Below are 20,257 nucleotides of genomic sequence, written 5' to 3' on the forward strand. Positions count from 1 at the left end.
TCTCCCAAACATACTGACAAAAATGTATTTGGTAGAGCCTTTACAGAGGGCAATTTGAGTGTATGTATAAAAAAGACAAAGAAGAAGCAGCCTTCTGATCTAGCTATTCTACTTCAAGGAAATTATTTTAAGGAAATGATCCGGCATATGTCAAAAGATATAAAAAATAACATGATGTTTATCACAACAGTATTCTTAAATAGCAAAATAAACTGGTGACAGCCTTAGTGTGTGTGTGGTTTCAAAATGGAAGTATAAGATTTTAGGGGACCTACTTTTTCCCACTTAAAAATGTTTTAGGAACTTATTTCCTTAACTGCAAATATAGATCTACTGTGTCAGTTTATAGTATTCTACTATTGGTGATTGGTTAAGTAAATTATGATAAACCGTGATAGAAAATACACAGCCATTAAAAGCAATCATCTAAATCTACCCTTATATATATGAAAAAATGCTCAAGATAGATATTTGAATGAAAAAAAAAGTCTCCAGAACATCAGATATCATATACCATTTTTGTAAGCCCATGGAAATGCATGTATATACAAAGAAAATAAGTGACTATACACAGAAAAAAGTCTAAATGTTACCAGAGGTTATCTCTGAGAGTAGAATTCGAAATGAAACTGTTTTAAAACTGTTTTCCTTTTTCTAATGAACGTGTTTCAAAAAAACAGAAAAAACCCTTGGTCTGCCGAATATTGCTGGGCATTGAGGGAGAAAGAAATAGAAAGCAAAGCAGAGTCTACAGTCATAGGAGTCTAAATTTGCCATCAGACTATGAGCCTCTACCAGTGTATGACTATTAATCGGTTCTGTTGTTAGAATGGGGGGTGGGGCTGTAGTGAGGGAATGTCATCCATGTGATGTCTTAGGGCTAGTTTCACTGGGTTTTCTGATCATGGGATGCAGCCCTGGCCTTAGCCAGCTGCCTCATAGTTGGACTTCTTTGGTTGTAACACACACCGAGCCCGAGATCTGTTCAAGTGTCTCAATGCTATTGAAAAACCAACTCAGAGACACTGCTGGTATCTTTGGTTTGCTTACATGCAGGAGTCTGAGGCATGTAAGTATATTTGAATATCTGTTTTTAATGGCCTGCATTGTTTCTCAGATGTTAGAAGGTACAGTTGATTTAGGGGTTGCCTGAAGCACAGTGTTTTCAGTTGGTTGGTGAATAATAGTTTCTTCTAAATTGTTCTGTCCAGGTAAGCACCTGTATTCACATCCTTTAGAATAGGTGATTTGCACTAGTAAGAGCCTTCTTTCCTAGTTGCTATAGGAGAAGTAGCTTCTTAATTGGTTTTAGAAGTGGAAGGGAATGCCAGAGGACTTCCAATCTCTTTGGCATCTCAAAGTCCTGTCTCCGGTGCTTGTGTCATCGGTCTCTCTCTGTATGAACGGGAGTATCTTCAGGGTTTCTGCCCCATCCCTGTCGAGGTCCTAGCATTGCCCAGTGCCTTGTTGCAGTACCGGAAGTTGTATTCTTTCTCTTGCTCGGCTTTCAATCTTGTTCCAGCTGACAAACATTGTGAATGGAAGACAGCCAAGAACTGCATGCAGTGTGGGACAAAGGCCTTTTGGAAGCTTGCTTTTGCCAAAATAGAAACAGCTACCCTCACCCTCACCCTGGCCCCGAGGTTTTTCAGCATCGTTTGGTTGCACAAAAGACGAAATGTGTTCTTTGCATTGAACAGCTCTCGGCCTGGTTGTAGTAGGATGAGTGCTTAGCATCTTACCTGCTCAGGAAGATATACCATCCCAGTACTTGAGCTGCCAGAACTAGAAGTGGCTTTGTATGCTATGTAATGGGAACTTTATCCAAGTTACAATAAAAATCTCATGTGGGGAGAATAATGCCCCAAATGTTTGCTCTTCTGATATCAGAGTAAAAGGGGTACAAAGAGACATTAACCCCGCTCAAATAGAGATTAACATTTACCTGCTTCATCCCCCTTAATTTTCAAAAAAATGAATTAGAGAGTTATTGATATTTCACTGCAGGGAAGCATCCAGCTCTACTCCATCACCAAGAAGCCTGAGTAAAGGCTAAAAGGGGTGTTTCTCTGGAAGGAATTAAAACACACACACACACACACACACACACACACACTCCCAGAATTTAATCTCTGAGCAATGTTATCTTTCTAGTAAGAGAGCTCAGATCTTGCTTCCCTGTGACCTTCCAAGTTTCAGTCTGTGTTCTGTCTATCAGAAATTCCTCCTTCCCACCCACGAGTACCCTTCTGTTGTGGGAGAAGGAGGGCCTTTCCAGTCTTTTGTCTGTGGCCAAGCCAACGCTCAAACTGTGGTTTTCTCTGAGTCTCCTTGCTGTTTCCCACACCCAATAAAGAAGCAAAAGCCTTGTATTTGTTGACCAGGTCTTATACAGCTGGTGCTTATACGGCTCTCACATTCCCAGGACATTGACTGATGACGGTGCCGCCCCCATCCCTGGGTTAACCCACAAGTGCAGAGTGCTAATACTGTATGTCCAAACCTCACATTTCTTAGAAATTATACGGAGAGAACTTTATATAATTCTTCTGCTTATTTTTGAATGAATATCAGGATAAAACAGTTCATACAGTCTGTCATTGGTAGAGTTGTAGGATTAGGGCCAATACAGGCTACGGGGGGTGCCTGGGGAGGCTGATTTCTGCCAGTAGTCTAAAAACATCTATTTATATGTCTGCCTTTAACATTACCTGAGTACTTTCCTGGTTTGCTTCTTAATCAGATTTGATTACTTTAATCTCATTCCACTTAGTCTTGGCTTTGGTGAAACACCTGGGGACTTGTCTACATTACTGACTTTTGGGAATTTTGGATGGCATAGAATTGTAATAATTTCATTACCCATTCAGTATATGAGCATATGATCACCAAACAACAAATGAGAACCTGGAAGCTTTTTACTGTATTTGGAAAAAGTATCTGCTTTTTTTAGATGCAGCACATGTTAAATTGAGGCTTAAACAAGCTTGACTCTTTGGTAGATTGAGAATTATATCTCAGCTCAGTTAGGGTTCCACTTGGCTGCATGTAATAGGGCACCCCCCCCCCCCCACCCATGGCTTAAACAAGTTAGAGGTTTATTTTCTTTCCCCAGTATAATCAGAAATCTAGAGCTAGGTGCTCCTGAAGTCCGTGGTGCTATCAGGAACCCGTGCTCCTCCTGTCTTTCTCCTCTGCGGTCCTTAACAAGTAACTCCCACCCTACGCCTGTCCACCTCTAGGTAGATATCCATGTTCTGAGTGGGGAGAAGAAGAGCAGTAAAGGGCAAAAGGTGTGCACCAACCAACCCAGTCTGCCCCCTTTAAAGAGCTTTCCCAGAACCTGCACCTAGAAGCTTCTGTTTACAACTCAGAACTAGGTCACATGGTTATCTCAAGGCACAGGAGAGATTGGGAAATGTAATTTTTTAGTTGGGCACACATGATTACCCAAACAAAATCAGGGCAGTTTTATTGGGAAGAAAGGAAGAATTATTAGTACCCAAGCAAGTGAGTCTCCTAAGCAATAAATTCTCCTCTAATTTATTTTATTTTGTGTTTTGAGGTACAGACTGATCTTATTACTATGGAACATTGGTGTCTAAGGTCCTGCCCCCAAATTTGCATCTAGGAAGGTGAATTTATTTTTATTTGGGATCTATAGAAGGGCTTACTTACATTTTGTGGCTGAGTATAATTTGAACACATACCACACTAGGCACTATTCAAACTCCAGAGAATGGTCCTATTATAAGATTACATCTCTATGTAAACACAAACTTGCCTGTTTGCTTGTATGGGAATTTAACTGTTGCTTAAAAAAAAATCAGTAGTTGGTATAATGTGAGGGTTTTTTTTTTTTCCATTCATGTTGTAAATGCTTATTAAGCACCTTTTATGCACAAGGCATTCTACTAGGCACTGTTAGTGAAACAAAAATTGATCAGATATAAATCCAGGCATTTCCAGTATGAATTGTCCAGAAGCAGAAAAAAGTACATATATAAGTGCCTGTAATACAAGGTAGAATGTGCTAAATGTGATAAGACACGTACAAATACATTTTTCTAAGCATTTAGAAGAGGGAAAGATCATCTCTGCCAAAGAGAATTGAGTAAATATGATCTGGGGAACCTACACATATGTTTTCATTTTAAGAGTTTGTTTTTGCAGCTAGTGAGCATCATTATAAGACTAGAAAACTATGTTGAAAAACATAGAACCGACTACCATTCACAAGTCATTACAGATAAGCAGATTTACATATCAGCCCGTCCTTTGGTTCCTCAGTAAAGGGCAGTAGTTTGGGAAGGAAGGGAGCATTTCAGTTTCTACTGTGTGCCTGGCACTTTGATTTATTTCAAGAAACCTTTACTGAGTGCCTGGGCTACATTTACTTGTGTGATCTTCATTTAATCCCCAACAATCCAGCCAAGTGATTATCATTGTTTTATGAGGAAGCTAAAGCTCAGAGAGGTTAAGTAACTTGAAAAGGTCACCCAGTTTATACGTGACAGAGCCTACATTTGAGCCCAAGCACATTTGATTGCAGAGCCATGCTCCTTTCCACTTACCTGAGCGTCTACTTTTCGCTGATGACCTAATCTGGTTTTGTAGCCATAGTAAGTGTTGAAGAGTCAGTTCCTTCTTCACCCAATCTAATGGCAAGTCCTAGAACCAGCTGCTTGAAACTTGGGCTTCATTTGGATACTTTGATTTGTACTCAGAAAGTTAATCTGTTACCTGCTCAAATCTTATTAGAACTTGACTTCCTTTTGACTTTTCAATAATTTATTTTTGTAAAAAATAGCTACATATAGATGGTACAAAATTCAAAAAGGTACAAATGATATATAGAAAAAATTAGTTTCCCTCTCCCCCTGATCCCTAGCTAACAGTTCTTTTCCATGGAGGCTGCCAGTTTTTTTTAAAAGCCTTTCCAAATTGTTCTGTGCAGATACGAACATTGTATATGTGTTTGTGTGTGTGTATTGGTATATAAATGTATGTCTGTATGTATCCTTTTTTCTGTTTTACTCAAGTAGAAGCTTACTATACTCACTGTTCTGATCTTGCTCTTTTTATTCATCTTTTTATTTGTATTTAGATGTCCCAGGAAGATTTTTTAACAAAAGAAAAACTCAATGAATTTGAAATACGGTTAAGTTGTCACCAGGGCAACGTGTATTGAATAGACGTTATTACTGATGGCAGTTCCATCACAGCGTGAAAAATCTAACTCCATAAAGAATGTTTTTATTTCCAAGAGCATTTCACTAACAGTTGTTTTACTACTCATCCAGTGAACGTGTTTATGGATGGTTGACGTAGGACTCTTCAGCCCCCATTCTGAGTTCTGGTCTCCTCCCCACCCTGAATGAGGCATCTTTCAAGCACTCTTCAGTCTAAGCTCACTTATTGGGAGGTAGTGGTGAGAATAGAAGCCTAGGTTAGCCCTTTCCTGCCTCCCTCCTTCCTCCCAGTTGAATCTCTCCCACAGATTTTGAGGCCCTCAGATATGGAGACAGTGCTTGAAAGGAGTGGGTTTGTTTTTGAGCCAGTCCCCACAGCTGGCCTCTGCTGCACCCCTTGGTTACTGCAGATCGCCCAACCCCTCGCCTCCCCCGCTCCCATGTACACCCCCGTGTACACGCTCTGCAGCCCTGGGCTCCTGGCTGTGCCCCTGGGCTCAGGTCTTCCTCAGCTCCCCTTCTGTGGTCAGAGATAGAGGCAAGCGAACAGCTTTTCAGTTCCCTCTCCGGTGGTTTCCAGAGACGGGGAACATCTCAGTCCAGTCGGTCTGTGTGAAAAAGCCCTGATCCTCCACCTCTGAAATCACTTTGCTCTTTGTCAAGCCTCTCAGCCAAACACATTCCCTCCACACAAGACCCCCTGATCCCCCCTCATATCTGCCCAGCCCGGAACCCTTGGACACATTTTCCTGAAATGGGACATTCCAAGGCATGGGTGTAGAAGGGTTGGTTAACATTTATTTACTAAAGCTACCCAGTTCATCTTTTATATCTTAAAAAATAAGTTTATGGGCTTCCCTGGTGGCGCAGTGGTTGAGAATCTGCCTGCCAATGCAGGGGACACGGGTTCGAGCCCTGGTCTGGGAAGATCCCACATGCCACGGAGCAACTGGGCCTGTGAGCCACAATTACTGAGCCTGCGCGTCTGGAGCCTGTGCTCCGCAACAAGAGAGGCCGCGATGGTGAGAGGCCCGCACACCGTGATGAAGAGTGGTCCCCACTTGCCACAACTAGAGAAAGCCCTCGCACAGAAACGAAGACCCAACACAGTCATAAATAAATAAATAAATAAATAAAAGAACATGAATTTCTTTTAAAAAATAAATAAATAAATAAGTTTACCTGGTGAAGTTTACCTAAAAGGTGAATGTAAGAGCATCTGAACTTATTCCTTTAGGCCTTGCCATGAGGAAATGACATTTCTCCCATGCCTCTTAAAATGTCGTGCCTACAGATAGATATCAATTGCCAGAAATCCTTTTAATAAAAAGTCCTATGTATTTTGTCAATTATATTATTTTCCTCCTAATATTATTTTACATTTAAAGCTTTTATGAAGCATGCATATTGAAAGCAGTGTTAACACAATTGAAGAATCAGTAACAAAATTTGTGACACAAAAAAACTATTTCTAATGAGGTGAATAAGTTGTAAGAGTTTTTTTTAAGCCTCTCCCTGAGGAAGTGTACAATTAAATACATCCTTACTGCAGGTACATGTTGGTGTTTGTGACATCTAGATGGTTTTTAGGTCATTATTTAATAGTTGTAGGCTTACCCTCTGAGCGAAAATACCCTTGTTTTGCTCTTGTATTTGTATATAGTAACTACTATTCATGTAGTAATTTTACTTTGAAAGTGTTTTCAAGTGTAGTTTTATGTTAGTCTTCAGGTCATCAAGGTATTACTACGCCACACTGGCTCCTTCCCTTTCCTCCAAGGTGCGAACCTTCTAGAGGAGTTCAGAGTTCTGTGAGTGGGTTGGAATTGAGTCAGGCTTCAAGTCACTTTTGTTCTGTGCTGTATTTCTAGTACTCGATACCCAATAAGAGGCATTCATTAAATACTTGTTTACTTTAACAATGAAGGGATACTAAGACTGAGAGAGACCAAATGCTTCTCTAATTCACACATATGGACAATACATAGTACGCAGCCACCCTGAGTCCTACTCTAGTGTACTTTCAGCAAGATAATCTCAACTCTCTGCTAAAAGAGATTTTCCTTCCCTGAACCTAAACCTGCATTGGCTTTATTGGAGGAGAAGTTTTTCCTTAAAAATTACTTAATTTTAACGGTTTCCCATTTCCTTTTGTCCCGCCTCGGGATTGCAAACCAGTTACTGACTTACAGCAAACTAATTTGTGACGGGCATCTCCATCTTTCATTTTTTTTCTTTTTCTCGTAGGCGATCTTTGGCAGCCAGACACTACCTAACTCCAATTTATGGACAATAAATAATGGTGCAGCTTGCAGAATTTCAAGCGCCACAGCTAGTGGCCAGAAGCCAACCACTCTGCCACAAAAAGTGGTGCCAGCTCCAAGTTCTTCCTCCTCCCTGGTCCCCAGACCCCCGTCCAATCACAAACAAGTCCTCAGAAAGGCAGCATCCCAGAGGGCTTCCAAGTAAGTTTTCAGTAATCTTCTGTTCAATTTCTTCTGAGTTGTATCAATTATATGCTAACAGTACTCTCTGTTTCTGGAGCCTCAAGACAGTTTGTGCTGAAATGTTGAAAAGAACACCTGATGGGGGAATAAAGGCTAACTGGTTCTCAGCCCTGGCTACAAATTAGAATCACCTGGGGAGCTATTGCAACACGGCCAATGTCAAGGCTGTACCCTGTGGGAGGGGCAGGCACTGCTCTTTTACGTTCCCCAGTGGTTGTGATGAGTGCTGCCACTGGCAGGGTTCAGGGTCATTGCTAACTAACTCTTCTGGCCTCTAGCAGGAACCTCAATCAGACAGTGCACTGGGGTAACAGTGCTGAACTGTGGGCTTGGAGGGAGGAAATGAAAACTTCCTCCTGGATGTGTTCTTCTTTTGGTCATTCTACAGAGTTAGATCTTTTCATATATATTTCAGATAAAATGCAATACTCTTCCCTCACCCCCACCCTTGTTTGTTCATTTTTAGGCATTTGAAAGGGAAGACATAGGATTGGGATTTCATTAGAGGGATTAACTTCATTGACATTAGTCATCAGGCTCTGTGTAGCAACAATGTTTCTAATACCTTTTGTCATCTACCTATTTTACCTCAAAAAAGACATTTCCGTACCTGAATCACGTTTTTTAGGTCACGTCCTTCACTGTACCTACAGCTATCTTCCCTAGTAAACCAGAAATGGACTGGTAAAAGGAGTGTTGGTTCTAACAGCCCCTCTCCATTTAAAATTGGGGAACTTATCAAAGATGTCTGGAAGAGGCAGGCATTCCCTGATGGATAAACGCCTAGAGAAGATTTGTGTATTTCTCTTGTTCTCATTGAGGCTCCCCATTCATTTGTCTTTCACAAAATCAATCTTAGTTGTAAGAAGGAATCCTAGGGCATAGAAAAAGCAGTTAGTGTTTTTCCCCCCTTGGATAATGAATCAAATTCTGGATTTGGATCGAAAACAATCCCTCGTGGTTGTTTTAATTGTATTGCTGCCATTATTCATTTATCCAACAAACGTTTATTCAGTGCCTACCAAGTGCCAAGCACTGTTCTAAGAATAACAGGCATCGTAATGACTTTATAGAACTATCTGGAGCAGTAGGAGAGGGCAGTGGGAAGGTTGCAGTTCGTGGTTGAGAGCCAATAGCACGATAAGAAGGATGTATGGTCCCTCACCCTAGAAAGAATAGCCTTGAATCCTAAAGGGTGCAGCCTCTGGAGCCAGCCTGCCTGTGTCCCATCCCACCCCCCCACACACACACACATACACACACACACACACACACACACACACACACACACACACACTCTTTATTAACGTGAGATCTTCGACCAGTTACAAATTACTTAAACTCTTGACTTCAGTTTCCTTATTTGTGAAGTGGGGATAACAAAGTGTATTTGCTTCATAGGACAGTTGATAAATATTAGCAGACTTAATATCTGTAAAGTACATAGCACAAGACCTAGCACACTTAAGAACTCAGTAAGCCTTAGTAACCATTATAAGCATTCCAAAACCACACTTTCATTCCCAGGTTTGAGAAGCCCACAGTTAGGTGGGAATATCAGTGAGTTGGATATGAATGTTGAATTTGCCAGTGTGCTCCTCGTTCGTGGCTTTTCCGATTATTGCTGAGATGGCCCGTGGTAGCCCTGTGGCTAGTCTGCTGGTGGAGAGGGGGGCTCCGTCAGCAGGCAGCAGGGCTGGACATTCGAGGACCCCACTCACTGCCGTGAACTCACTGCTGGCAGGAGAGCACTTGAGGCTTCTGAGATGGAATTGCAGCTCTATGGACAAACTTTGCTTTGCTGCATTTTTGTGGTTTCTTCTCTCTGACGGGCAGGAGTGTGGGAAAACCGGAAGCAGCTCAGCACCAAAAAAGCACAGAAGAGGGGGAGAAGCAAGATTTCTTCAGAATTTAAGAAATATAATCCAAGTATCAAAAGGCATGCTATGAGGCGTTGTTCCAGGAAATAGTTTCCAATTTGCCTTTAAAACTCTAGCACAAGTCTCTGAAGCTAAATAAGTTAGCACTAATGGAGACCTGAACATCCTTTCCCTTATATGTAAGCTGTAGTGCCGTGAGGACCCTGCTGTTTTCAATATGCTTCCGACTCTTAGAAAAAAGAATAGCATTGTTTTTCTCTGAACTGCCTCAATGAAAAGTTCCCCCTAGGAAGTATCCAGATAAAGTTTTTTAAAATAATCTTTTTATTTAAGAATTATTTTAGATTTACAGAAAAGCTGTCAAGATAGTACACATAAAGATGAATAAAGCCAGTTTTCCCCACGGTTAACATCCTATACAGCCGTGGTACATTTGAAGACTGCGCCATACTAGGGAACTGTCATCGGTACATTACTATGAACTAAACTCCATACTTTATGTGCATTGATGAAGTTATTTTTAATCTAGAGGAACCTTTCATGGCTCCCGAAATCAGCATCCTGAGTATCAGTCAATACACTATTCTTATTGTTCTGAAGTAATTCTTGTTCCTAGCAAGCATAGTAAGTTACTTAACATCTGTGTGACTCAGTTTCTTATTTGAAATAGGGATAGTAATAGTACCTGCCTCATGGGGTTATTAAGAGAAATAAATGAATTAATGAATGTCAAGCACAAATACAGTGCCTGGTACATAATAAATGCTAAATAAGCGTTAGGTATTATGGTTAATACTAAGTTGGCACTTCAAGAAATTTTCACGTAATTTTTTACTTTCTTCCTACAAGGTGTGTTGCTTCATTTGCTTGGAGCTTATTGCGGCCTTTATTTGGGCTCAGTTCAGATTAATCAGGAACCCTCAGTTATGACTGGAGGGAGATACAGAGTCGCACTCAGGAATGCCATAGTTGTCCCAAGAGACACAGCTAATGAGAAGTTGTAATGAGCTTTTGACTGTGCCAAGCCCTGTGTTTTTGGGTTGAACTTCAGAATTCTCCTAGCACAGCAGTTGGCACTGGACAAATATAGAAGCAATTTCCAAGAGCATCAAAGTTTCCACATCCTAGAGGGTTGAATCTAGAGAACAATGGAACATAAAAGATGGAATGTCGTTTGGATTTTGGTGCAAAGGGAATTGAGAATCAGAACAGTGGGGTCCTGTTTCTTTAGGATAGTAGTCAAGTCACTTTTCCTCTAAAGGTTTCAGCTTCCCATCTGTAAAGCAAAACCCACTGTCCCCACTGAATAATTAACCAAAATAACCTGTTTTCAGTCTATTCTGTTGAAAGCTTTTTTATGAACACGTTTGTTTTTTAATATTGATGCTTTACAGCCATTTTCCTCATCCTTTCTTGGCCCAGCAGTTCTTTGTTATAGTTCTCAAATTCATATATTTATATTTCTTTTAGCTAAATCTCTCTTGTCAATTCTGTGAAGAGAGTGATTTAGAAAATTTTTTTACCTTTTCCATGGCGCCAATACCCTTTTTTGATTTTCCTCTTTAATGTTTGTAACACTTCATAATTTAGTACCAACTTCAGATCCTCCTTTCAAAACTATTTGTGGTATTTCTTCCAAGCAGTCAGCTGAACTAGGAAGGATGACAGCCTGTGAACAACTGCATGCATATGAACTGTTCCTTCCTTGTAAAAGACCTTTTTTTTTTCAGAGCCAGAATCACACTCTCCCGGAAATATGGAGAAAGAAACCTGAGATGATTAAAGTTTGCCAGGGAGGTGGGCAAAACTCATAGACTAGAGATGAATTTGGAAGGTCAGGGTCAAAGCTGTTTACCTTGGGACTTCTCTGAAGAAAGAAAACTGTATGAGAAACACCAGACTTAACACATTTTTGACCGGAGACGTATTACGGCCACAGGCATTAGTTTCTGCAAAAATCCCCCAGTCAGTAATGTGTTAACTAAAGGACTTTTCTTTAAATAGCTGGGGTTACCTTTCCTTGCCAGGTTTTAGGATATCCTGCCTCAGGGTGACCTCAGTAGAAATTGAAGTCAACTGCTGTTCTGTGTCAGCACCCAGGACAGTGGTGTTTGCTAAAGGCTGCTAGGGATTAGGAAGGAGGAAAGCAATCGAGAGCCCGGGAGCATGTTAAACCAAATACCAATTAATGTGACTGGAACATTTGGTGATGTCAGCAATATGATGGAGGTGCTCAGAGGTTAATGTCAGAAAAATATAAAAATAAGGATCAGGAAAATAATATGCTATATCTTTTTAACATATGAGTCATTAACAGGAGGCAAAGTGATCAGGAGTTATAATGGTCCAAAAGTAGGGTCTTGATGTGAGCACTGAAGATGTCATGTTATAGGTTAACCATCTTCTCTCAGCCTTTCAGCCTTTCATTATGTGTAGTTTCAAGAAATATAATTGAATCTGTAGCATATCCATCCTTAAATATAAGATTTCTAAATTATGCATTTCCCAAATATATAATCATAGACTTTCAGTGATGGAAGATAAAGGCCTGGATGAAGGCACAATGTCGGGCTTTGGGTATAGCAAGGTATACAGATGGTCAGTGGCAGAACCAAAGCCAGAATTCATATCACCCACAGTGCTAACCCCATACTCTTCCCAGTAGACCACTGATTTCAGACCCCCCCCTACCAATCCATTCAAATACATTCTGTACAGCAAGTGGCAGATTAATCATCTTAAAATACTGCCTTTGGGAAAAGGCAGTGTCAGCACTTAGGAACTCACTTCCCTTCCTTTCCACGCCAGCTTTACCACTTAAGTGGCCAATGAAATACTCAAGAGGAGGAAGAATTAGTGTCACCCTCATACTGCGGTGTTGGGGAAATGTCTGTTAGATGTAGCACAAGAAGGATTGGATAGAACAACAACATCAAGGTCTTTATATACTGCCTGTCTATGGGAGTGCAGTGTAGGAAAATAGTGGGAGCCCTGGAATACACCAGACGATGCCCTCTCACTCTAAGGGGTAGGCCTGGGGCTAGAAGGAGCTAAGGGCCAGTTGAGGAGTCACCACTTAGGCTCCCTTTCCTCTACCAGCCTCAGCGTTTGGACCTCAGTGGCGGCATTAGGGGATCTTAGGAATTGGTTTGGGCATGATGACGATGACATCAGTCAGAGAACTAGGTACTAGTAATCACTTCTAACCAAAAGTTGCCATTGGGATATGTATGGTCCAGTGGGGAGAGAAATACGTGAGAGTCATAGAATGATGGATCTTCCTTTGGTGATTCATACTTAGGTAATTTAAATTAAAATCTTACTTCTCATTCCTGCTTGCTGGGATGTTAAAATGGTAATATAAATGTTGGGTATTTCCCATCTCTCACTTCCCTTCTTTCTTATCTGATTATGAAAATGCCTTTTTTAAAGGTTTGGACAGAAACTTAAAATAGCCTGTGATAGAATTCCTATCAGTTTCTCTGTAATCCTGTGTCCTTATTAGCAAACTTAGACTTTCTTCTCCGAGGATGAGCAAATATTTTAAAATCTTGGGGCCTGGGAGTAGATAGTATAGCTTAAAAGAAAGCTCCATGGAGAAGATTCAGAGGAGCTGCCAACCTCCAAAATAAGTTTAATCAAGAAAGGAAACAACATTTTAGAAAATCCCTAATATGCATTGGTGTGTAGAGCTAGAAAAATCTATCTAAGAGAGAGCAAGCAGCCTGGGGTCAGGAAGGATTGAATGGAAATGAGAACACCTGAGTGAAAAATTGGGTTGAACACAGTGAATCGAGATTGGGCACTGCAGAAAATTGAATTAATGAAATTCAGGACAGATTTTTTAAATTCTGCCAAAATTCTGAGGAAAAAGTATACAAAGGTAAAAATGCTGAGAGAAAAGATAGGTTCAACCTAAAATAGTGAATTCCAGAATAAGAATAGAATAGTCATTGTTATAGGCAAAATAGACCTAACATAAGGACATAAAGGGTTTTGAACAATATAATTAATGAGATTAAATTAACAGACATGCAATTTTATGCCCTGCAGAGCTCCCATGGAGTATTTTTCAAAACGAAACGATTTCAGTGTAAATCCTAAAAAAATGGAAATTATACAGTCTTCATTCTCTGACCACTTTACAATAAAATATTCAAAATCTAGACAAATGTCCAAATAATTTTAGAATGTTAAAACATTCTTTTAAGTAACTTGGATCAAAATTATTTTGGAAACTACCTTGAAAATAAGAATTGTACATACCAGAACAAGACAAGAAAGCCCACTCTAGCCACTTTTATTCAGCAGTTAGGCAAGAAAAGGAAATAAAAGGCATCAGTTTGGAAAGTAAGAAGTAAAACTGTCTATTTGCAGATGCCACTATTTGCAGACGACATGATATTGCATACAGGTTGCATACAACCCTAAAGACCCCACCAAAAGACTGTTAGAACTCATAAATGAATTGAGTAAAATTTCAGGATACAAAATTAGTATACAGAAATCTGTTGAATTTCTCTATACTAACAATAAACTATAAGAAAGAGAAATTAAGAAAAGAGTGCCTTTTACAATTACATCAGAAAGAATAAAATACCTAGGAATAAATCTAACCAAGGGGGTGAGAAGATCTGTTCACTGCACGCTATAAGGCACTGATGAAAGAAATTGAAGACAAAAATAAATGGAAAGATATTCCATGCTTATGGATTGGAAGAATTAATATTGTTAAAATGCCCATACTACCCAAAGCAATCTACAGATTCAGTGCAATCCCTATCACAATTCCAATGGCATTTTTCACAGAAATAGAACAAAAATCCTAAAATTTGTATGGAACCACAGAAGACCCAAATAGCCCAGGCAATCTTGAGAAAGGAAAACAAAGCTGGAGGCATCATGCTCCCTGATTTGAAACGATATTACAAAGCTACAGTGATCAGAACAGTATTGGCATAAAAACGGACACATAGATCAATGGAACAGAATAGAGATCCCAGAAATAAATCCAGACATGTATGGTCAATTAATTTATGACAAAGGAGCCAGGACAGTCTCTTCAATAAATGGTTTTGGAAAAATTGAATAGCCACATGGAAAAGAATGAAATTGGACTACTATCTTAAAACATACACAAAAATTAACTCAAAATGAATTAAAGACTTGAATGTAAGAATGGAAACCATAAAGCTCCTAAAAGAAAACATAGGCAGTAATCTCCTTGACTTGGTCTTGGCGATGAGTTTTTGGATTTGACAACAAAAGCAAAAATAAACAAGTGGAACTACATCAAATCTAAAAGTTTCTGCACAGCAAAGGAAATCAACAAAATGAAAAGGCAACCTACCGAATGGGAGAAAATACTTGTAAATCATGCATCTGATAAGGGGTTAATATCCAGTTATATAAAGAACTCATAAACTCAATAGCAAAAAACAATCCAATTAAAAAACGGGCAGAGGAACTGAATAGACATTTTTCCAAAGAAGACATACAGATGGCCAACAGGCACAGGAAAAGGTGTTCAACATCACTAATCATCAGGGAAAGGCAAATCAAAACCACGGGAGAATGGTTAGAATGATTGTCATCAAAAAGATAAGAGATAGCAAGTGTCGGCAAGAATGTGAAGAAAAGGAACCCTTATGCACCGTTGGTGGGAATGTAAGTTGGTACAGTCACTATGGGAAACAGTATGGAGGTTCCTCAAAAAATTAAAAATAGAACTACCATATGATCCAGCAACCCCGCTCCTGGGTATATAGCCAAAGGAAATGAAAACCGGATGTTGAAAAGATATCTGCACTTCCCGTGTTCATTGCAGCATTATTCACAATAGCTAAGATATGAAAACAACCAAAATGTCCATCAATGGATGAATAGATAAAGAAGATATGTTTTATATATATATATATATATAATGGAATATTATTCAACCATGAGAAAGAAGTAAATCCTGCCATTTGTAACAACATAGGTGGATCTTGAGGGCATTATGCTAAGTGAAGCTGGACAGAGAAAGGCAAATACTGCATGGTATCTCTTATGTGTGGAATAAAAAAAAAAAAGTCAAACTCATAGAAACAGAAAAGTTGTTGCCAGGGGCTGGGGTAGGGAGAAATAGGGAGAGGTTGGTAAAAGGGTACAAACTTTCAGCTATAAGTGAATAAAAATAAAGTCTGAGGATCTAATGTAAAATATGGTGACTATAGTTGATAACACTGTATTGTATAATTGAAATTTGCTAAGAGAGTAGAACTTAAATGTTCTCACCAAGGAGAAGGAGAAGAAGAAAGAAAAAGGTAAGTATGTGAGGTAATAGATGTGAGGTAAATAACTAGATAGGGGAATCCTTCCACAATGCATATGTATGTCAAATCACCACGATGTACTTTGAATATCTTGTAATTTTATATGTCAAGTCAATAAAGCTGAAATAATTTTTAAAAACAAAAAAATTATATGTATCAACAGTTATATTTGAAATTTAGGCAAATATGCACTCAAAGGTAAATTCATAATTATTTTCAGTGTTAAATATGGAAAGATTGTAAAGAAATTAACCAAGATACAAATGGCAAATGAGCTTCAACCAATGTAGTGGTTTCAGCTGGTTACAGCAGAGTGTCAGGTTAAAAAGAATTATGAGGACTTCTGTGAGCTCAGCAAGACAGAGTGCTGTGATAGATTAGTAATGTCTAATGTTGAGCGTAGTGAATATGCACGCCACATATTTGTCATACCTGAACTAAGCTTCCATCTCTAGAAGTTAGAAAAGGGTCAATAAAACAAAGCTAAGAAAAACAGATCAAAGGAAATCAAGAAGAAAGCAATATAAGCTGAAAAGCAAGCAGCAAAATTAGTTAAATCCAAAACCTTGTTTAGTTTGGGGTAGGGGGACAGGGGAGGAGAAAATAAACACAGTTCTGCCAGAAAAATAAGAGAATTAAAATTAGAAGTTTTTAAAAGTAGATATAGGGGAGATTGAAAAATTATGAGGACACTGCACACAATCGTATGCTACTAAATTTTTTAAACTGGATGAAAGATAATATTTTGAAAAATATGAACTATCAAAATTGGTTCTTGAATAAAAAGAAAACCCAAGTAGAACAAGGTAGAAGTTTTTGAACTATCCAAATGGGTTCTTAAAGAAATAGGGTACACACATAGGCCTAGGAAGCAATTTTAAAGTATTGTCTCTAAAGTAGTTCTTTGAACCTTTTTCCTGAAATCTTTGGAGGCTTCCAGTTGCCTGCGAGGTAAAGTTGAGAGTCCTTACTCTGGACATTGAAGCCCTCTGCAGTATGTCCTCCGTCCTGTCTCCAGTCTGCTTCACACACGGCTCCGTTCATTGTTCCTACCTGCTCATGTCATGCCCCCTGCACAGAATGCCCTTAACTATCTTGAATCTAAGTCCTGCCTTTTATTCAAGATCAGGTTCTAATTTATCACCTTGACGCAGCTTGACCAGATGCCCATTCTCAACTCCTCAGCTGACTCTTCCATCTGCCTCCTTGTCTTATTTTTCCTTTTCATATGTGTTCTGCTTTTCGTTAAGTCTATTAGGGACAGATATCTTGTCTTCATCCTTTTATCATATATATATTGAATGTGCACTGCTGTGCATTGCTCTAAATATTGGTGATAACACCAGTGGACGAGACAGACATGAGCCCTCTTTTCATGAGGGTTGTTTTTGAGAGACAAGAGAGAAGTTCAGCCCCTGATACAGCTTATATTCATGATAAGTTCTCAGGAAATGGTAGTGGAGGAGGTGGTGGTGAAGATAGAGAATGGTGGCTGCATAGTATTTTGCATCAAGGTGAATGCATCAAGGATCACTAAGTAACAATTATCTCTTCGTTAGTTATTCAGACCATGTAGAGTAGTGTATGGGAGGCAGTAGAGTACAACTGCTAATATCCCAAGATTTCAAATTAGACTTGAATCCTGCCTCCTTTACTTGATTGACTGTTATTTAGGGATACCTCTAAGCTTCTGTTTTGTTATCTGCAAAATATTACTACGTCGTGGAGCTGTTCTTAGGATTAAAGGAGATCATGTGTTTCCCTGACATATATTAAGTGTCCATTGCATGCTGGTTGATGTAGTTTGTAATTCCTGCTGCCGTTATTGTTCCCTGTTAAAAGAAATCTCACTTTTGTTGTTAGTAAACTGATATTCGTAAGTGTGATTTGGCTCTAGCTAGCGAGGCTATGGAAATTCACACACATTCTGATTTCCTGAACACTAATAACTCTAATGACTACTGAAGGCAAAGGCTTAGTTTCAAACAAAACAAAAGATTAGATTTGGACTTACTGACTTGCAGTCAAGTTGGCTCCGTAAGTTCTCACTTAGTATTCCGCCTCTGCTTCAAATAGCAGTGATAGATAAAAAGCTTAAAGAAGAAAAAAGAAACAAGGGAAGCATCTCCTTGGCCCCAAAGTGTACAGAAATGAATGGCAATCAGTGAATGAGGCTGAAGCAACAAGTTTTCTGAGCCCTGCTGTGGAAGCAGGCAGTGGCAGCCTGGAGCTCAGCTCTTGTGGCATTGTTGGGGCCTGAGAGCACCCTACCCAAGAGGAGAGACTCATTAGTAGAAAATAAAACAGTGATTTTTTTTCAACTGGAGATGATGTTGCCCCCCAGAGGACATTTGACAATGTCTGGAGTCATTGGTTGTCATACTTGAGCAGGGGGGAAGGGTGTTGCTTCTGGCATCTAATGAGTAGAGTCTAGGGATGCTACTAAACATCCTGCAAAGCACAGGACAGTTCCCCACAGTGAAGAATTATCCAGTCCAAAATGTCAGTAGTGCCAAGGTTGAAAACTCCTGAGCTAAAGAATGCACTGGGCTCTTCTACGGGGAGACTGACAAAGCTGACATGGACCCACTGGCTGAGGCTCCATCTTTATATAAGGCTATGAGCCTACAGAGTTAGAGAGATAATGAAATACCCTTGCAACTGCTCATGTCTCAGAACTCACCTGGATTTCTATTTATCTCTGAGGCAGGGGCACCAGAATACCACTGTCAAGTCTGGTTCTGGACTGGGGTCAGGGGGACTGGGTAGAGGCAACTGTAAAATCTTCAGACAGGGAGGGGTGAGCAAGTAGGGAGACAAAGGGGGGAAATGATTTCTATTCAAAATGAGCCTGCAAACCAAAATTCTAAAACACATGAATAAATCTAATATTAAGAAGGATTGCCAGCAGAATCAGCAACTGGACCATGAATTCCTTGCAGATGAAATGAATATTTTTGAATGGTCAGACATATTAGATATTAGATCGTGTATCTAACAGTATCTTGTGGAGCATGACATGTGACTCTGATAGGAATATCAGAAGAGAGAGCTGAAAGATAGATGAACAAGCAATACTTTAAAAAATAATAACTGAGGGGCTTCCCTGGTGGCGCAGTGATTGAGAATCCGCCTGCCAATGCAGGGGACACGGGTTCGAGCCCTGGTCTGGGAAGATCCCACATGCCGCGGAGCAACTGGGCCCGTGAGCCACAACTACTGAGCCTGCGCGTCTGGAGCCTGTGCTCCGCAACAAGAGAGGCCGCGATAGTGAGAGGCCCGCGCACCGCGATGAAGAGTGGCCCCCGCTTGCCGCAACTAGAGAAAGCCCTCGCACAGAAACGAAGACCCAACACAGCCAAAAATAAATAAAATAATAATAATAATAATAATAACTGAGAATTTTCTGGAACTGGAGAAAGATATGAGTCCTCAGCTAAAAAAAAAAATCATTTCTTGTACCAAAATAAATGCACCGCTAGACACATCATAGTGACAGTGCAGACCATCAAGCATAAATGGGGAGTCTCACATATCATCTGAAAGAAAATTCACTTTAACTACAAAGGAAAACAGAATACCAGCATTCTTCTCTTCAGAAGTAATAAGTGGCAGAAGACAAGAGCTAATAGCTTTACAGTGTTGAGGTAAAGTAACTTTCAGTCTAGAATTTTATATATAGCTAAATTGTCATTCAAGAAAGAAGGCAAAAAAAAAATAATTTGAGATATTCAAAGTCTAAATAGTATACCACCTATGGCCTTCACTGAAAGAACTAACAAACATAAGTGTGAACACAGAATAACATGAAACAGTGAAGTGCAAAAATTTTATAAAATGTCTATAAATGTTAGTGACTATAAAAATAATTGTTGGTCTTCTTTAAAAAGATAAAACACGGGCTTCCCTGGTGGCGCAGTGGTTGAGAGTCTGCCTGCTAATGCAGGGGACACGGGTTCGAGCCCTGGTCTGGGAGGATCCCACATGCCGCGGAGCAGCTGGGCCCGTGAGCCACAATTGCTGAGCCTGCGCGTCTGGAGCCTGTGCCCCGCAACGGGAGGGGCCGCGATGGTGAGAGGCCCGCGCACCGCGATGAAGAGTGGCCCCCGCTTGCCACAACTGGAGAAAGCCCTCGCACAGAAACGAAGACCCAACACAGCCATAAATAAATAAATAAATAAATAAAGTAGCTATAAAAAAAATTAAAAAAAAAAAAAGATTAAAAAAAAAAAAAAAAGATAAAACACGTTTAAGACAACGACAGGATTTAGGGACAAGAGTAGTCAGTGGATAGTAAATGTATAACAGATCTGTGTCAAGTTTAAGGACAGGATAGAATACTGAATGGCTTTATACTTTCTTAG

General features: G+C 39.8%; 1 protein-coding gene across 12 annotated transcripts in view; it reads left to right on the top strand.

Annotated features, from left to right (window-relative positions):
• The window catches only part of TTLL5 (tubulin tyrosine ligase like 5), a 325,193-nt gene that overhangs the window by 231,467 nt on the left and 73,469 nt on the right, over positions 1 to 20,257 (top strand). For all 12 annotated transcript variants that reach the window (XM_057543387.1, XM_057543385.1, XM_057543396.1 and 9 more), the window contains one exon: positions 7,440 to 7,657. In XM_057543387.1, coding sequence (XP_057399370.1) covers positions 7,440 to 7,657 — 218 coding nt within the window. The remainder of the gene's footprint in view (positions 1 to 7,439; positions 7,658 to 20,257) is intronic.

This window comes from Balaenoptera acutorostrata, chromosome 3, assembly GCF_949987535.1.
Source record: "Balaenoptera acutorostrata chromosome 3, mBalAcu1.1, whole genome shotgun sequence".
Lineage (NCBI taxonomy): Eukaryota > Metazoa > Chordata > Mammalia > Artiodactyla > Balaenopteridae > Balaenoptera > Balaenoptera acutorostrata.